The 19167-nt window shown below is 60.6% G+C and overlaps 1 protein-coding gene and 1 long non-coding RNA gene across 12 annotated transcripts in view; one reads left to right on the top strand and one right to left on the bottom strand.

Moving 5' to 3' along the window:
• Positions 1 to 19167, top strand: part of NFIC (nuclear factor I C) — a 145839-nt gene that overhangs the window by 19201 nt on the left and 107471 nt on the right. Inside the window, exon 2 of one of the 11 annotated variants that reach the window (XM_065578146.1) lies at positions 14945 to 16995. The exons of 9 other annotated variants lie outside the window; for them this stretch is intronic. In XM_065578146.1, the coding sequence (XP_065434218.1) occupies positions 16993 to 16995 (3 nt within the window). In that variant the 5' untranslated portion in view covers positions 14945 to 16992. Of the gene's footprint in view, positions 1 to 14944; positions 16996 to 19167 lie in introns of those variants that run through there. One more of the 11 variants, XM_065578141.1, reaches the window with a different exon arrangement.
• LOC135977401 (uncharacterized) lies at positions 13927 to 14945 on the bottom strand. The gene is made up of 2 exons (XR_010594877.1): positions 14781 to 14945; positions 13927 to 14278 (listed from the first exon to the last, which is right to left on the bottom strand). It is a non-coding gene; the product is annotated as an uncharacterized LOC135977401 (long non-coding RNA).

Below are 19167 nucleotides of genomic sequence, written 5' to 3'. Positions count from 1 at the left end.
AGGGTGGGCGGCTCTGGTTCAGTTCCATCCCGCCCCAGCTGAAGGTGGTGTCAGTTTCACTTTTGTTTCTAGCGAGTTGCGAGTCAGTTTCTCTTCTTCTTGGCTGCAGTGTTGGCTGGGGAACCCTTGGCCGTGGAGCTGTTGCTTGTCAAAAGGCTCTGTGGTGGGCTAAATTCTGGAGGAGCTGGTGCAGAGGACTCGCAGGGCTCAAGAAGGACCTAGGCCTTGTGGAATTTAAAGGGTCTATAAACCCCACGCGGGGCCCTTTGCCCACGGGTGAGTTCCACATTTCCTTCCTGGGAGGCAATGGGCAACCGCTTGATGTGGGGCTTGCTCCCACTGGAGCGACAAGCTCTGTGCCTGGCTTCCTGTACTGAATCCGGCTCTTCATGGTCAGCTGAGTCAGCGGCCCAGGAACATGTGGGAGTCCTGCCCGGGACCCGCTTCGCCTTAGGCTCTGGGACTCACTAAGGCTCAAATTTCCCAAAGCTCCTGTGTAACTTAGGAGCTGGACTCCCGTTTTCAAAAGGGATATAGGCACATAAAGGCCAGATTGCCAAAGGGATTTAGGTGCTGATCAGGCCTAGTTGGATTCATAAACCCCCCTGAGCAGGTTAGGCCCTTAACCTTGACTTTCAATGGGATTCAGGCACCTAAACCACTTAGGCACTTTTATAAACTCCACCTGGTGCATAAACCCCTTGGGAAATTGGGCCCCGAGTCTCACAGAAAGTCAGTGGCTCCTAAGTCCTTTTAGGCACTTTTGAAAACGTTGCCTAAGCGGCCGCGGGCCCTTTAAGGACTTTCTGGAACGGAATGCCGATGTGTTTTTTCAGAGGCCTTGTTGATGAGGGTTCTAAAAATAGAGTCATACTGGGATCTTAATGGGACTTTGTGGGAAACCTGGAAACATTTTCTCATCCCTTTAAATGAGTCCAGATGCATTAGCAGTGACTGCAGCACATCCTGAGGTAACGCCAGAGGAAGCAAGGACGCGTTTGAATTTCTCCTCTGACTGCAGCAGTAAAACCGTACAGAGCTGGGCCACGTCCTCCCCCGGGCTCTGCCCAGGGCCACGGCTGGGGACACCGGGGCTTTAAACCTCACCCCCTTTACTCTTGCTCCTGCTGGACGTTAGAGCAGCCTTGGAGCTAATTTACGCCCATCCCAGCGCTTCTAGGTGCCTGTTTCGGAGATGAGAAAGGCAGGAGCTCGGCAGCGCTTTGGCCAGGCCTTGGGCACGCTGCTCTCTGCCTGGAGTCACTGCTCCTTGTGCTGAGGGAATTCCTCCCCAGGGCAGAGCGGGTCCCTTGCCTTCGCCCCCAGGGCAGTGTGGAAGGCAGGACCCGGCCCGGGAATGCTCTTGAGGTTTGTAGGGTAATAAAAACATGGCAAACCCTTTGGACAGCGCTGGGGAAAGGTGCTGGCCCCTGAGCCCTGGGGATGGAAATGGGGCCCGTTCAGAGCCGAATGCCCCCCCTGCCCCCTGCTCTGCCCCGGACGGGCCCCCCAGCACCAGCCTGTCTTGCTCAGGTCTCTGCACCGAGCCGGCTGGATGCGATGGCTGCGCACGACACGGAAGCCGGACTGCGGTCGCTAGTGCAGCTGGTGGAGGTCAGCGCGCAGCACGTCCTGTCACTGCTGACCAGTGACCTGGGGGCAAGAGGCTCTGTAGCCCATTCCCGACCTCCCAAGCCAGCCACTCCCGGCCCATGGACACACCAGGCCACTCCACCCCCAAATCCTCCTGTAGGCACCAAAGCAGGGACGTGCGCTAGGGGCTGCACGCCCATCCCTGCCCCAGAGAGCTGGCACTCCACATGCACAGGCAGAGAGGAGGTGAGAGAGGACAGGACTTGCCCATTGTCACCCCAGCAGAGCTGGGAACAGAGCCCCGCTCGGGGCCCCGCTCACTAGATCATGCTGGCTGCCCAGCCAAAAGCCAATCGGTTTGGGGAAAGGGGGGTCCTGTACCCCACCTCTCTCATCTACCATTATCTAACGCCCTGCCCCACCCCACACACGCTCACTCACACTCGCTCACTCTCACTCCCACACTCGCTCACTCTCACGCACTAACACACACTCTCACCCACGCACACTCTCACTTGCTCATTCTCACACACTCACACTCACTCGCTCACACTCGCTCACTCACTCTCACACACTCGCTCACTCTCACACACACTCCCACACATGCACTCACACTCACACTCGCTCACTCACTCACTCTCCTCATTCCCACACACTCACTCTCACACACTCGCTCACACACTCTCAGCCGATGGCCAGGGCTGTCTCAGGCCCGCCACCCTCCCACCTCCCTGCCTCGTGCCAGGCTGGGCTGCCGTTGGGGGGTGCTCCGTAGGTGCATTTCCCTATCTTATCAGTGACCTAGAGAGAGTTGTGATAAGGGCCGTGCAGCATGGGACCTGCTGATAACGCCCCAGTGCGACACTTCCCATGTCATGGACCTGTTATCTCCAGGCTTTCTACAGTGGCCTTCTGTCTTGAGCTGAGCTCTTCTGCAGCCGCCAGATTCCCCCTCCCAGCCAGAGGTGCCTGGTGTAGCCGGGATCCCCCTGCCCCCCCCCCCCGTCCCCCAGGTGCATAAACAGCCCAAAGAGTGGCTAGCGGCGTGGGGATCTCAGATTTATCGGCTGGGCCTATCACTGGGGCTGGTTCCCGCACAGCTCAAAGGTAGTGTAGACGGGACCCATCTCCCAGCTGAAACCCTGGGCGGGGCAAGGCAGCCTTCTGAAAAGTGGCCTCTAGTGATGGATGCCTGAGCTGCCAGCGGCCTGTCCACTCCCCTAACTGGTGACCACTTCTGACCATTTTGACTCACGGCCTTGGCCATGGCCCTTGGGCAGGTCACGCCCCCCCCCCCAGGGCCTGTCTTTCCCCTCCCACCCTGTGCCTGCCTTGTCTGGAAGCTCCTTGGGGCGGACTGCTCAGGACGTGTGTGGCCAGCAGCCGGCACACCAGGGCCCCGCTCCCTTTGCTAGAGCACAAGCGAAGGCGAGAGTAGTGAGCACGCTCCGGCTACGTCCCGGCTGCACGTCCGTCCCAGGAGTCCTGACTCGAGTATAGCCAGAGCCGCTTGGTCCCGGGCCAAGGGCTCATGGCTCTAGCGCTCAGGATAAATCTCAGTGCCATGGTCGCTGCGAATGCCCCTTGTGCTGGGGTTACTGCAGCTGTCAAATGCTACGCTCTGTTTCATCAGGGTGCCCGGGGGCTGAGCTCGACCCAGGGGCTGTGTCCTCGTTGGATGGCTTTAGCAATGGCTCCTGTAGCAGCTAGGAATAGGGAGGTATCCCACGGGGGATCCCCTATCTGCTTACTGGGGCGTTCTTCCCACTCCCTCTGAAGCTTCTGGTTGCGATCATATCACAGCCAGGATTGTGGGTTAGCTGCGCCGGGTCTGATCTGCGCTGGCAGGGCCTGGGGCCCGAGGATCCTACAGATCCTGCCCCAGGCTGTGGGGAGAAAGCCAGAGACTCCCCGGGGAAATGTCGAGACATCGGGTTTCACTTCGTTTGGATGCAGACCCATGACCACCCTGACACTGGGCCTGTGTGGCCCGAAGGGGTCCCTGAAGTTAACCTTGATGGACCATCCGTGTCCCCGTAATAGGCGAGTTCTGCCTGGTTCTCCCTGGGTATCCCCTGGGGTCGCAGCCCCCAGTGTTTCTCTCCGTTTGTGCCTCGTCCCTGCGGTGCCTGGTGACCCTTGGCTGACGGAGAAGGGTGCTGGGAGGCTGCTTCTGCGGTAAGTTCGTCTTGTTCAGGAGTGAAATGTGGGCTGCATATAAACAAGTGCATCCGGCTGGCTGTGTGTCTGAGAGCAGGCTCTAATCTGCAGCCCCCGCTCACAGGATCAGGCCCCTCGCGTACCCTCTGTGCCTTTCACGCTCCTCCACCCTCTCCTCCTCCTCCTCTGCTTTCCCTGGCAGCCAGGCCGCTGCCGCCTGCAGCACTGCGGGGTTTGATGGACTGCACCTTTCAAGGGAGTCCCACGTCAACTCTCGCTTTGCAGCGCCACGGAATTTTCCACCCTAATGGAAGTCCCGGCTCATAACCCTGTGAAAGTGTTCCCGCTGACGGTGCGCAAACCCTCAGCCAGGCAGAATTCAACTGCTCGGCCCATCCCCCCGGCCTCCCAAGCCAGCCAGTGATCACGGGCAGGGTGAGGTGGAATGGGGGGGCCTGGGATGTTTCAACACGGCCCGGAGTCTTTTCCATGTTGCTGTAACGTTAATTTCCCCTCAATCTCACAGCCTGGGAAATCCGTGCAGCTGATCCAGGCAAATGGCCCCTTGTAGAAATCCCAGTGGGGTCCATTAGAATCCCCTAGCTGGCCTGTGGCCTCTACTGGTGCTACTGGCCTTTGCTGGCTTCTGCTAGAGAAAGAGTAGCTCGGGGGGGATGGACCGAGAGACCCCTGGTTCTCTGCCAAAGTCCAGCTGCCACTAGGAGCCTGCTGAGTGTTTTCAGGTGGCTGGTCTTTCTACCGAGGCAGTCTGGCTCAGTGGCTAGCGCGCTGAGCCGCGACTCCGGAGAGCTGAGCTCTGTCCCTGACTCTGCCACCGACATGTTGTGTGACTGTGGACAGGTCACTTCCCCTCTCTCACTTTGGCTGACTGCCTGGTGAGGCCGTAAGTTGTTCAGCGCAGGGCCTGCCCCTCGCTGTGGGTCTGTGCAGTGCCCGGTGATCTAAGCAGTAACACCCCTTTCCGGGACAGCGGGGTGGTGAGAGGTTAAAGTAGGGCGCTGACAGCAGGAACAGATTTACTGGGGTGTCAAGGCCCTGCTCTGTGCCTCAGTTTCCCCACCAGGCATAGCAGCACTGACTGGCTAGTGTTTGTGAAATGCTGCCACCCCCCCAGCTGCAGGTGAGATCGGTGGGGCTGTGAGGGTGGCTAGTGCTGCCCCATGCCCTGGATGGCTCAGGGATGGAGCCTGCCCCACTCAGCACACCCCTGAGTGAATTGGTGGCTCCTCCCGGTCAGTTTCCTCTGGTCCCCGAGGGCGTTGTTACAGGGCGGCTGGAGCGATGGGCTGCTGGCGGGTTCTGTTACGTCTGCTGGGGGGCCCTAGCAATGCTGAGAGGGATCTTCGGGCTCCCCAAGCTCTGATGATGGATCTGGGCTGACTGGGCCTTCGGGAGCAGAGGGGGGGAACTGGGCTCTGAATCTGATCTTCCCTCACCAGTCAGGTCCAGGGGTAGGTTTGGCCTGGTGCCCAGGATGGCTCCGAACCCAAACTCCTCCAGGTGGAGGTGGCTCCAGGGCTCCGATCTGGCCCAGTTTTTCGTTCAGTCTCTGCCTCTGAGCCGTGTATAGCCAATGCGTACGTCTATTGGTTTGGTAGCCCCCGGCGGGGATACTGGACTGTGTCCCTGCAGTCCGGCCTGGGGGAAGGCAGAACAGCCCAGCCTAGTGGAGATGCGATTGCATGAAAACTTATTTGATCCTTGCAGGGTCCCGTTCCCACGCACTGGCCTCGGTCTTTAAGCTTCCAGGCTGGATGGGTTCAGAAAGTCAGCATGATACTGGGCCCAAGTTTGCCCTGTAGGCTTCTGCGAACCAGGGTCTGCTTCTGGCTCTGCCACTGACTCGTTTTGTGTCCTCGGGCAACTCACTTAATCCTGCTGTGAAACAGGGCCCGTGATGTGATCCCTGCTCAGCGTGGTGAATGGCTTTAAGATTGTGAGCTGGAGAGCACTGGCGAAGGCCCTCTGCAGACAGGCTAAAAGGTGTGTCTGGGCCCTAGACCACTCCTGTTTGTATGTGCGTGGCCATCCATGCCAACCTTTGTAAACATGTTCGCTCGCTCCAGGTTGCGCCAGGTAAATCTCTCTTGTGTGGACAAACCTTTCAGGTGTTGTTATTAGGGGTGAAAAGTTCCCCGTGATTCTTCTCTGGCTGATCCAAAACCCCAGCCCTCCAAAGCGTTCAGGGTCTCCAAAACTCTTCAGAAAGGTCATGTTGCCACCCTGGGCAGTCAAGACCCCCGAGATCAGCCTTCAGATCAGGAGAGTGGCTTCAAAATTGTGAGATATTTTGAAAAAGAATCCATTTGGGGCTCTTTTTATTTGGATTTTGAGCCTTTAGATCACACTCAGGTCCCGCTTTCCAGCTTTTCTCTCCCAACCACAAGGGCTAGAAAGTTGAGAATCACAGGCTTCCAGGAGCTGGGGCTTTAATGAAAACACAGCCTGCTGTGAGAGTCATGATAACATGGCGAGAGTTATCAGCGCTGCCAGTGGAGGGTTACACCTCCTCCAACAAGCACATTGGCTCCTCCAGCCTGGAGGGCTTGGAAAGCAGATAGCCAGTGCCAGTTCAATTCACATTCCCAGTCGGCAATGCAGTGCCACGTGGCACCACCGGCATGGCGTGAGATCTGTAGCTATGTAGTGGTTTTGCTGTCTGCGAACTGCACGGTTAAGTGTCTAGGAAATGACTCTTGGCAGAGGATGGCTGCCATTTTCTGAGGCCAAGTGGATACAGCGTGGTACGGAACAAATGCGCACACACACACTGTGTTCGCTCTCTGTCTTTCACACAGAGACTTTACTTTTGTTCTTTCTTGGTTTAGACCCTGCCCCTGTCATCAGGATATGCAGGAAGTCAGCATGCGCTTTTAGTTTGAACAGGAACAACAAAATAAGAAAGAAGAAAAGTAAAGTCTCCTAGAGAGACTGCGCAAGAGCGCTAAGTGCTGTGTAACACGTCGCCCCCCCTCCCGTGCCTCAGTGTCCCCATCTGATGCTTCCTTGTAAAGGGCTTTGGTGGAAAGTGCTAAACGTGGGCTGAGTATGGCTTGAAGTGGAAGGAATCTTGACAAAGAATTGAGTGAGGCCCTGTGACCGAAACCTTCCTGGAGGCAACAGTCACCCCTTCCTCGCTAGAACCCTATTGTCTGAGGATGCCCTGCCATGCTGATTAACCCGCCTTCACATACCTCCCCAGATTTCAGATGGGGAAACTGAGACACAGATAGGTGTAGCAATTAGCCCAGGGTCACCCAGCAGAGCTGGGGACAGAGCTCCGGACTCCTAATTCCCCAGCGTGTGCTCCTCCCATTAGGCCGCACTTCCTCCGCTCCACTGGGAGCTCAGCAGTTGGGCCTGCCCGAGGCTCTGTACACAGGTGTCCTCCCGGCTCCCCAGCAGGCCGCTGGAGCGCGGTGGCTGCGTGCGTCACCAGGACGTGCTGATCCGCCGCGGATATTCTTTGTCCCGGGGACTCAGCATCTCCTCCCTCCCGGGGCCGTGAACTTTTCACCTCCCGATCTAGGGACAGGAAGGCTGTCGGCTTGAGCCAGCCAATCCTCTCGCCACGTTACCAACTCCCCTGCAAAAGGCCTTGGTTATTTTTAACCAGTGACTAGCGCCTTCTGCCTGCCCTGGATTCCCAGTGCAGAAACCACCCGCGGGGGGGGGGGGGGGGGGCTGCGTGCGTGGGGGGAGCACTGGATCCCAGCCCCACAGCCTGGGGGGTGGGGATGGGGAGCTGGGTTCTCGGGGTGCGTCTACACGGCAGTAAAACAGCTGTGGCCGGCCCGTATCGGCGGACGCAGGCTTGGGGGGCTCGGGCTCCGGGGCTGTAAAACTGCAGGGGGGGCCCAGTGCCCGGGCTCCAGTGCCCAAGCTGTCGGTGAGTGCCCAGGCCCTGGTGCTCAGTGCACGGGCGCTGGGAAACAGGCAGGCTTGGCCCCTGCTCTGCCATCGCAGGTGTGTTGGGGGAGGTGCCGCTCGTTTGCGGGGGGGAGGAGAGGGGGGGTCTGTGTCTGTGTGGGTTGGGTGGGGGGCGAATCCAGGTCTGATGGGGCTGATGAGGCCCTTCTGGGGCTGCATGTTTCAGGGGGCGCTGTCTATTTCCGGGGAAGTCGTCTGTTCTCGGAGGTGCCTGATACTGGGGGGCTTGTGGGATCGCACCGGGGGCACAGGACTCTGACTCTGTCCCTGATGGTTCTCCCTGCTGCTCCCCGATGGTGGTGGGGGATCCCCCATTCTTGGGCTGAAGGGCTATCTCTGCCTGGCAGCAATGGGCCGCCATGGGCACAGCCCCCCAGATCGCAGCCTTGCCGTTCTACTGGTAAATAAACCCCCTTGCTGCCAGGCCCACCGCCCCATAACCCTGTGGGGCTGGCTGGGCTCCTGATCCCCCCACGCCTCCTTGGGCTTTCCCACCTCATCCCCAAACACCGGGAGAGCCCTCCCCCCCCAGCACCCCGAGCTGGAACGAGGCACAATGGGACAATCACTGCAGCCAGGCCGATCCCTTCGCTCTCCAGTGGGGAGTCAGGGCTCAACTGCTCATCCAGTCCCGCCCCCCCCGCACACCTCTCCCTCCCTCCCATACACACCCCACTGTCCCCTCCATCGGCCCATCCACCCCCCATACCTCTCCCTCCCTCCCTCCCATACACACCCCACTGTCCCCTCCATCGGCCCATCCATCCCCCATACCTCTCCCTCCCTCCCTCCCATACACACCCCACTGTCCCCTCCATCGGCTCATCCACCCCCCGTACCTCTCCCTCCCTGCCTCCCTCCCTCCCATACACACCCCACTGTCCCCTCCATCGGCCCATCCACCCCCCATACCTCTCCCTCCCTCCCCCCCCATACACACCCCACTGTCCCTTCCATCTGCCCATCCACGCCCCCATACCTCTCCCTCCCTCCCATACACACTCCACTGTCCCCTCCATCGGCCCATCCACCCCCCATACCTCTCCCTTCCTCCCTCCCATACACACCCCACTGTCCCCTCCATCGGCCCATCCACCCCCCCATACCTCTCCCTCCCTCCCTCCCATACACATCCTACTGTCCCCTCCATTGGCCCATCCACCCCCCCATACCTCTCCCTCCCTCCCTCCCATACACACCCCACTGTCCCCTCCATCGGCCCATCCTCCCCCCCATACCTCTCCCTCCCTCCCTCCTATACACACCCCACTGTCCCCTCCATCGGCCCATCCACCCCCCATACCTCTCCCTCCCTCCCCCCCCATACACACCCCACTGTCCCTTCCATCTGCCCATCCACGCCCCCATACCTCTCCCTCCCTCCCATACACACCCCACTGTCCCCTCCATCGGCCCATCCACCCCCCATACCTCTCCCTCCCTCCCTCCCATACACACCCCACTGTCCCCTCCATCGGCCCATCCATCCCCCATACCTCTCCCTCCCTCCCTCCCATACACACCCCACTGTCCCCTCCATCGGCTCATCCACCCCCCGTACCTCTCCCTCCCTGCCTCCCTCCCTCCCATACACACCCCACTGTCCCCTCCATCGGCCCATCCACCCCCCATACCTCTCCCTCCCTCCCCCCCCATACACACCCCACTGTCCCTTCCATCTGCCCATCCACGCCCCCATACCTCTCCCTCCCTCCCATACACACCCCACTGTCCCCTCCATCGGCCCATCCACCCCCCATACCTCTCCCTTCCTCCCTCCCATACACACCCCACTGTCCCCTCCATCGGCCCATCCACCCCCCCATACCTCTCCCTCCCTCCCTCCCATACACATCCTACTGTCCCCTCCATTGGCCCATCCACCCCCCCATACCTCTCCCTCCCTCCCTCCCATACACACCCCACTGTCCCCTCCATCGGCCCATCCTCCCCCCCATACCTCTCCCTCCCTCCCTCCTATACACACCCCACTGTCCCCTCCATCGGCCCATCCACCCCCCATACCTCTCCCTCCCTCCCCCCCCATACACACCCCACTGTCCCTTCCATCTGCCCATCCACGCCCCCATACCTCTCCCTCCCTCCCATACACACCCCACTGTCCCCTCCATCGGCCCATCCACCCCCCCATACCTCTCCCTTCCTCCCTCCCATACACACCCCACTGTCCCCTCCATCGGCCCATCCACCCCCCCATACCTCTCCCTCCCTCCCTCCCATACACACCCCACTGTCCCCTCCATCGGCCCATCCACCCCCCATACCTCTCCCTCCCTCCCATACACACCCCACTGTCCCCTCCATTGGCCCATCCACCCCCCATACCTCTCCCTTCCTCCCTCCCATACACACCCCACTGTCCCCTCCATCGGCCCATCCACCCCCCATACCTCTCCCTCCCTCCCTCCCATACACACCCCACTGTCCCCTCCATCGGCCCATCCACCCCCCATACCTCTCCCTCCCTCCCTCCCATACACACCCCACTATCCCCTCCATCGGCCCATCCACCCCCCATACCTCTCCCTCCCTCCCTCCCTCCCATACACACCCCACTGTCCCCTCCATCGGCCCATCCACCCCCCATACCTCTCCCTCCCTCCCTCCCATACACACCCCACTGTCCCCTCCATCGGCCCATCCACCCCCCAATACCTCTCCCACCCTCCCATACACACCCCACTGTCCCCTCCATCGGCCCATCCTCCCCCCCATACCTCTCCCTCCCTCCCTCCTATACACACCCCACTGTCCCCTCCATCGGCCCATCCACCCCCCCATACCTCTCCCTCCCTCCCTCCCATACACACCCCACTGTCCCCTCCATCGGCCCATCCACCCCCCATACCTCTCCCTCCCTCCCTCCCATACACACCCCACTGTCCCCTCCATCGGCCCATCCACCCCCCCATACCTCTCCCTCCCTGCCTCGCTCCCATATACAACCCACTGTCCCCTCCATCGGCCCATCCACCCCCCCATACCTCTCCCTCCTTCCCTCCCTCCCATACACACCCCACTGTCCGTCCATAGGCCCATCCACCCCCCAATACCTCTCCCACCCTCCCATACACACCCCACTGTCCCCTCCATCGGCCCATCCTCCCCCCCATACCTCTCCCTCCCTCCCTCCTATACACACCCCACTGTCCCCTCCATCGGCCCATCCACCCCCCCATACCTCTCCCTCCCTCCCTCCCATACACACCCCACTATCCCGTCCATCGGCCCATCCACCACCCCATACCTCTCCCTGCCACCTTCCCATACACACCCCACTGTCCCGTCCATCGGCCCATCCGCCACCCCATACCTCTCCCTCCCATCCTCCCATATATACCCCACTGTCCCCTCCATTGGCCCATCCACCCCCCCATACCTCTCCCTCCCTGCCTCGCTCCCATATACAACCCACTGTCCCCTCCATCGGCCCATTCACCCCCCCATACCTCTCCCTCCTTCCCTCCCTCCCATACATACCCCACTGTCCCGTCCATCGGCCCATCCACCCATGCGTATGCCACCACTGCAGAGTTAGGTCAGACAAGAGCAGGAAGAATGGTCAAGGGCCTGGAGAATCTCCCCCATGAGGAGACAATTGAAAAGATGGGGATTGTAACATTAGAGGGGAGACGGATGGTGATAAAAGGCTAGGAGATACTGTGGAACTCCCTGCCACATGAAGTCTTTGACGACAAGAACTTAGCAAGATTCCAAGAGGGACTGGACATTGCTAAGGCTAACGAGACTGTCCAGGGTTATAACCGTGAATGGTACGGAAACGCCGGAGGAGATAAACCTCAGACTTCGGGGCTTAAAACAATCGCTGGCTACTAGAGAGTAGCCGGGGACGGGTTAGCCGACACCTGCCTCCTGGGGCATTCTCACACCTTCCTCTGAAGCAGCTGGTGCTGAGACAGGAGGCTGCTGAGATGGACCTCGGGTCTGAGCTGCTGTGGCCTTGCGATGTTCTGTCCGACCTGACTGAGCGATTCGCCTGCGGCCCCACGCTCCGTCTGTCGCATTTCGAACACTCCTAGTGCTTGGTCTGGCCGCCTGCATCTGCCCCGGCAGGAGGATGGCCTCCCACTGGCGCTGGCTCTAGTGTAGATGGGTGTTGGCCTCAGAGGTTTTCACCCCCATGCTCACGGTCCCCAGGCTGCCCTGAGCTCGGGGCTTGGCTCCCGGGCTGCGGTTCATGCTGTATCCTAGGATCTCCAAGCAGCTAAGGAACTTCATCTCACCCCTGCAGGGGGCGTAATAGGGATCTCTGCTCATGTGTCTGCTGCCTCAGTTTCCCTCTCTTGGCTCGCCGCTGAATGCACACACACGGGGTGTAGATAACACCCCCTCTTAGGGACTGGGTTCGAGATGCAGCTCGAGGAGGCCCCAAATAGTCCATTTCTTATGCCCTTGAGGCTTAACCCTTTTGCCCCCTTGGTCGCCGGCACCTCAATGGCCACTACCCTAAACAGCCTTCCCTGCCCCCAGCAGGGTCTCACAGCCTGTCGCCCCCTGCTTGACTCTCCGGGTCTCCTCCCAGGGTGCAGGGGGCTGTGCACCCTCCGGGGTTCTGTCCGCCCTCTGCCAGCTGAACCCCGAACCTCTCCTGCTGCTGTCCAGGCCTTGGAGCTGCTATCTGGTTAGGTCTGTGTTTGCTCCCAGTCATGTGCCCTGAGACCCCAGCACCCAGCTGGAGAGGACCAGGACCGGTGGCAGATGCCCTGGGGTGTGTCAGATGTCCAGGGACCAGCCCTCTGTGACAGGGCCTCTCATCATCCTTGTTCTACAAGGGGAAACTGAGGCAGGGAGGCTGGTCGATGTGCCCACCCCAGCCCAGGATCCACACAGACACCCGGTGAGGCACAGGGTGTGTTCCTAGGACTGGCAGGCCGGGGACGATTGCAGAGAGCCTGGGTACAACGGCGTAACCAGTTACAGTTGCAGTGAGTGACAGCGGTGGGGTCTGGCCCTCGGGCCTGGGGACCCCACTCCAGTTCAGTGCTCCCAGGTTCCAGGCTCAGTTAGCGTCTCTCGTTGGGGTCCCCCCACCCTGGCTCCAGGCCCAGCCGCTGCTGCTCCCCCGTAAGTCCCACACAGACCTGCGCCCGGCCCGGGGCTCTGTCCACAGCCCCCCGCTGCCGGGCCGGGCGCCCTGCTGCTCCCGACCCAACTGCCCTGCAGCTTCTGCTTTGCCAGGTAGGGGGCAGCCGTTCCCAAAGGGAGCTCGGCCGCCTCCTGGGTCGGGATCACAATAGAACCCAGGAGTCCTGGGACCCTGACCCCATGATGCTAACCACTCCCCTAGCAGAGCAGTGACTAGAACCCAGGGCCCGCTCTAACCACTGGGCCCCACTCCTTCCCCTTGTAGTAGGGGCGCTGTGAGGTCCAAGCTGTCCCCTCGTGCATTCCCTGCAGCGCGGGATGCAGAGACATGGTGTCACGGACTCACAGATCGTGCCCACTCTTGGCTCCGTGCGGTCCGTGGGGGGTGCCCCTTTCAGTGAGACAGCCCTTCGCGGGGGTCCACTCTCTCTCGGGGTCAGGCCCCTCCACCTCCTGGAGCCGCACCTCTCTGAGCCTTAGCACGCCTGTCTCTCGCCGTGAGCCCCCTCAGGGAGTCCACTCGCTCTGGACCCCCCCGGGCCTCCACCCCCAGAAGGGGACGATGCAACCCTGTTCTCTAGACCGGAGTGACTCTCAGCCAGCATAAAACAGGAGGATTTATTGAGAGTTGAACACAGCACAGGAAACTCTCAGGCCTGGCCTCCCTCAGACCAGCACATCCCAGTCTCTCTGCATCCAGGTGGGCTCTGCCTGCTCCCCCTCTCCAGCCCAGAGCCCCCCTGATCCCACCTGGGCATCTGAGATCACCGGCCCCAGGCCCCGCCTCTGTCCATTGTCTTCTCTCCAGGTAAACAGGGTCGTAAAGCGGGGTCTCCTCTCCTCGCTTCTGTCCTCTGGCTGGAACCGGCTGGTTGGGTCACTGGGTCCTCACTCTGCAGCCCATTGTCCTCCCACTGGCCAGAACCGGCTGCGTCTCCTCAGCTGGGCCTCCGGGTCGGGGTCTCAGGTCACTGGTCGCTGGGGTGTCCATCCTCCAGGCCATTGGCTGGGGTCCCAAATTCCCTCTCCAGTCCTCTGCAAAACACACTCCCTCTCCCCTCACCTCGTTAAACCAGTAACACCCAGGGAAACTGAGTCCCACCCCCTCCGCATGCAAACCATTGAAACTCCACAGAAAACAAGGAAAAAACAAGAAAATCCCCCACTTCGTCACACATGTACAGTGAGAGGAGACCAGACAGCAGCTCTATGGTGATGACCAAGCTCTCCTCTCTCCTCTGGGATTTCCATGCAGGGGGCTGCTTTGAGCCCAGTCAGCCCTGCTCTTGTTCAGGGGCTGCGTGTGGTGCCCATGCCCCCCTCCCTGCTCTGTGTTACTTTGTTCAAACTTAAGCCCCTCGGTGCAGAGGTCTCTGGGGGGGTGCAGCTGGTTGGTTCCATCCCGGGCTCTCTCACGCCTTCCCGCGCCTACGTCCCGTGCCAGTGCCTGTGAAGAAAGTGGCAGCAATGCCAGGAATCCAATCTCGGAGCAAAGTGGACCAGACCGAGAGCCCCCAGCAGCCTGCAGAGATGAAGCAGGGGGCGGCACTGGACGATCTAGGGGCATCTGGGCCTTTGGCAAATTTTGTCAAGTGTCACAAAACATTTGCCCTTGGTCTAAGCTCCTCGGGAGATCTCAGCTTGAAAAGCCACTGGGCCACCACTCGGCGCTCCTTGGACTTTCTCACCTCCCATGCCGGGGCTGCGCCAAGGTGGCTGGCGCGATGGGCTGCTGGGCTGGGCCCCACCCACTGCGCATGTCTCTTTGGGTGAAGGCATTTCCATGTGCTGCATCTCCCTTTCTCGCTGGCTGCAGCCCCCCTGCCCCGCTCTCCCCTCTGTGACTCTGGCCTCTGGCACCAGGCAGACAGCACGGTGCTGTGGAGAGAGGCTGTGGGCTGGGGAATCAGGACACCTGGCTTCCAGTCCTGCCTCTCCTGCAGACTTACTTGAATAGCCTTGGGCTGGTTTCGCCGCATCACCATGCCTCAGTTTCCCCACCTGTAAAGCAGAGGCAGCGGTGCTGTGAGGCCTGTGTGTAGAAGGCAGTGTTTAAGGATTAAACATTTCGATCCATTCTGTGCTCTCCTTCCACCCTTGGTGTCCCCTGCAGATGCCCGGGTTGGACCGACACCAAAGAAATGCCAGACAAAAGGCTCTGAAGCAACTAACTGAGAGTCAGGCTGAATGTCCGGGTTCCTGTAGCTGGTGCAGCAAGGAGCAGTGTGCTAGAAAAGAACAGGGACCCGGGTCCAGCTGGCGAACCGAGGTTCAAACCCCCAAGGAAGCACTGTGAATTCCTGTCTGAAGCGTCTGGGATGGTTGTGTTTTTCCAAACCCTAAGAGCAGCCCTTCGCTCTTCCATCTCAGAGGAAGGGGGAACGACAACAAGCGAGAACAAACGAAAAACCCTTCCCCAATCCTGAGTGACTGAGAGCACGGTGTGCATCTCCTCTGTAACACACTGCAGCAGCCCTGAGAACAAGATGGCTGCTGTGCTCCTCATGCAAGGGAGAGCGCCTGGCAATGTAAAGGTCTGGTACACAAAACAACTCCCAGCTGTGAACCCTCCTCGTTCAGCCGCCCAGCACGTCCCATGCACAGAAGGCTCTGGCTGCAGTGAGACTGTCTCTGGGTTTTGCAGTCAAATGAGCCAGGCCCTGTGATACAGCCACACGTCTGGTTCTATCTGATCTGGACTCAGAGAAGAGCCATCTCCTGCCTCCGTCTCTGGGTATTTATCTGGTGTCCCATTACCTGAGCACCTCGAGATCTTTCATCTAGGTATCCTCACAGCACCGCTCTGAGGCCATGCGCCTTTCACAGATGGGGAATCTGAGGCATGGTGCCACTAAGTGACCTGCCCCGGGTCACACAGGGAGTTGGTTACAGGAAGTGTAACTAGGTCTCTGGCTAGCTCCCTAACCACTAGACAGTCTTTCCTCACCTGTCCCTTCCTTATGGCTGCCCAATGACGTTGGGGGCCCCCTGCCCTCCATGGAGATGCTGGCCGGAGACTCAATACACTTCCCTCAGCCAGCGGAGCGGAAAGAGGCTAAGACAGAGCAAGGTGCTCGGGGGCAAAGGGAGACTTTGGCAAACAACCACAGCAGCGCGTGGAGCAGCCGGCAGCCGCTCCCCAGCTGTTTCCTGCGATTCCCAGGGAGCCCAGGACCTTTGGCTGCACTGCAGGGATATTCGGTTTCACGGTCATGCTCCAGCCCAGAGCCCAAGCGAGGAAGGGTCGTTTCCCCCTCCCGGCTGGCGTACTCGGCCCGCTCCTCGCTGCCTTCCAGGCCCCGAACAGCCGGGACTCCCTTGGGAGGACGGGACGCTGCCTTCCGGAGCTCTGGCCCCAAACATGGAGCAGGCAGAGCCCAGCCCGCGGTCACAGGTACAGATGGTGCCGAAAAACGGAGAGCCAAGCCTCCAAGGGAGGGGCGTTCCCAGAGCCACTTTGGCACGGCCGCGCCTTGGGCAGAGCTGTGCAGGGGACCTGCGCCCCTGGAGACGTTACCAGCACCCTGAGCTGACGAAAATCGCGTGTTCCTTTGGAATCCAGGTGTCAGGCCCGGGGGCTGCTGCCCCGGAATCACCCCGCAGCAGGGGCACTGGGGCTCTTCACAGACCTTTTCTTCCGTTCTCTCGGCCTCCGTCCGTCGTGTGCCCTGCGCAGGGGGGCAAGCCAACACCTCCTCAGGCCTCTGGCTGCTCGTCTTGTCTCAGCCGCCCGCCCACTCAAGCCGGCCGGGTTTGCCCGCTGGCAGAGCCGAGGCCCGTTGAAGTCAATGGGAGGCCACCCCGTGCCCTCTGGCCAGAGCCCATGGGGGCAGCGTGCTCAGGAGTGGGTCTGTCAGGACAAGCGGGAGGCCCAGGTTGTTCCTCGCTCATCTTGCACAGCCCCGGGGCTTCCCAGTGCAGCCCACCACAGGCGCGGAAGGGACGTGCCAGGATCGCAGGCTGGGATTAAGGGGTCGGCTGCCTTTGCCCCACCAGCCAGCCTCTTGCAGAGCCCAGCTGGAAGCAGCCTTTCCAGGAAGCTGCCTGGGGCAGAGGCGTCTCAGAGGATCGTTTGCAGAGGCTGTGACGGACACGCTCTGATGTGCAGCCTAGCACACTAGGGAGGAGTCCAGAGACCCGCCTGTCATATATTGAGATCAGATGGTAAACTGCTTGGAACAGGCATTGTCTTTTCATTGCACCGGGCACGGTGGGGGCTGGGCAGGATCAGGGCAGGGACCGTGTTCTGTGTCTGTACAGCGCCTAGCGTGGTGGGGGCAGGGTCGGGGCAGGGACTGTGTTTGCTCTGTGTCTGTACAGCGCCTAGCGTGGTGGGGGCAGGGTCGGGGCAGGGACCGTGTTTGTTCTGTGTCTGTACAGCGCCTAGCGCGGTGGGGGCAGGGACTGTGTTTGCTCTGTGTCTGTACAGCGCCTAGCGCGGTGGGGGCTGGGTGGGGCAGGGACCATGTTTGTTCTGTGTCTGTACAGCGCCTAGCGCGGTGGGGGCAGGGTCGGGGCAGGGACTGTGTTTACTCTGTGTCTGTACAAAGCCTAGCGCGATGGGGGCAGGGTCGGGGCAGGGCCGTGTTTGTTCTGTGTCTGTACAGCGCCTAGAGCGTTGGGGGCAGGGTCAGGGCAGGGACTGTGTTTACTCTATGTCTGTACAAAGCCTAGCGCGATGGGGGCAGGGTCGGGGCAGGGCCGTGTTTGTTCTGTGTCTGTACAGCGCCTAGCGCGTTGGGGGCAGGGGCAGGGCAGGGACTGTGTTTGCTCTGTGTCTGTACAGCGCCTAGCGCGGTGGGGACAGGTTCGGGGCAGGGACTGTGTTTACTCTGTGTCTGTACAAAGCCTAGCGCAATGGGGGCAGGGTCGGGGCAGGGCCGTGTTTGTTCTGTGTCTGTACAGCGCCTAGCACGGTGGGGGCAGGGTCGGGGCTGGGGCTGCTGTGCACTACCACAGTCCAAATTAGTAGCACTAATTAATCATCTGCCCTCACTTGCACTGTGTAGGGGCCTGAGGCTCAGAGGATCTGGGCAATGGGAACGGCCAGAGACCTCTCAGGATCAGGCCCTGCATGGCAGGGGGATAAGACCCAGGGATAAGTGCAAAGTTGCCGGTAAATAGTAGCTAATTCCACCTCCTAGCTATGGCAGCCGTGGCCCCGTCTGCGCTGTCGCTGGTACCCATTGGTGCCCCGTAGCGATGGCAGCCATGCCCACTTCCCACGACCTCACACGGACCCCTGCATTTGGAGACCCCTTTACTGCAGTGGATGAAACCCCGACCCCAGCCCCTCGCAGCTGGTGCTACCAGCTAGCACCTTTCGATTGCATTCTGCTCACCGGAGGGTTCGCTGCACTGACCTGAGTGGTTATGCGGCAGCACGCCTGGTGCTGATACTACATGTTCCACCCCAGATGCAGCTGCAATTGAGTGATCCCTGCTTAGTTATAGTTGGTGAAGGCTGCTCCGGTGCCCTCGGTCACCCCCTGAACCATACCGGGGGGAGGCAGGGAGGTGCATTTTGTCCTGTTCGTCTGGTTGAGTTCTAAGTTGGCAGGGACTCCGAATTCAGTGACACCCGCGGAGCCGGGGCCCCGTGCGCCATCCAGCCAGCGGAGATCACAGCCCAGAACAAGCATTTCACAGGAGCTGAGCCTTATCCACTCTGGAGGTGCAGGCTGGGCGGCGTCTGTGCCAGGCTGACTGCCCAGCCCTGGTGGACTCTGATGCCCTGCTCTGCCCGATCAGGTTGCACTACAGCCGGGCGCTGACTCTGCACCCCATGGCCCCGTTTTGCCTCCTGGGGTCCTAGGGGGACGCTCAGACTCTCTGCTGAGGCTGCCAGCAAGCGGTGGGGGGGGAGGGCTAATTGCTCCTATTTGTGTGCTCCCCTGGGCAGGGCTCAGGCCTGTAGGCTGCAGGGAAGGGGCCAAGCCCCCCCAGATCCCAGCAGAGGCTCTCGGAGGGGGGAAGGTCACTCTCCGTGGCCAGCGTTTCTCTCCCCTGAAGGCCGCTGGTCAGGGCAAAGCTCCCCCGCCAGGAGGCTGCTGCATTCAGGGAGCACACGTCCAAAGCCAGTGACGCTCTGGCGTGACCCACAGCACCAGGCTCCCTCCTCCTCCCCCCATGGGCCCAGCTGCAGCAGCCGTGGCCAGACGCTGGTCTGTGTGGTTACTGGAGTCATCCCTAGCAGCCCCATTGCCGTACAGCCCCACGGACTCGCTGTACTTATCTCCCCACCCCGGCACCTGCATTTAACCTTCACTCCCGCCATGGGGCAGGCAGGGCTGGGATCCCTACAGTACAGGCAGGGAACTGAGGCCCAGAGAAGCC

This window comes from Chrysemys picta, chromosome 25 (genome assembly GCF_011386835.1).
Source record: "Chrysemys picta bellii isolate R12L10 chromosome 25, ASM1138683v2, whole genome shotgun sequence".
NCBI lineage: Eukaryota > Metazoa > Chordata > Testudines > Emydidae > Chrysemys > Chrysemys picta.
This window is presented reverse-complemented; position numbering and strand designations above follow the sequence as displayed.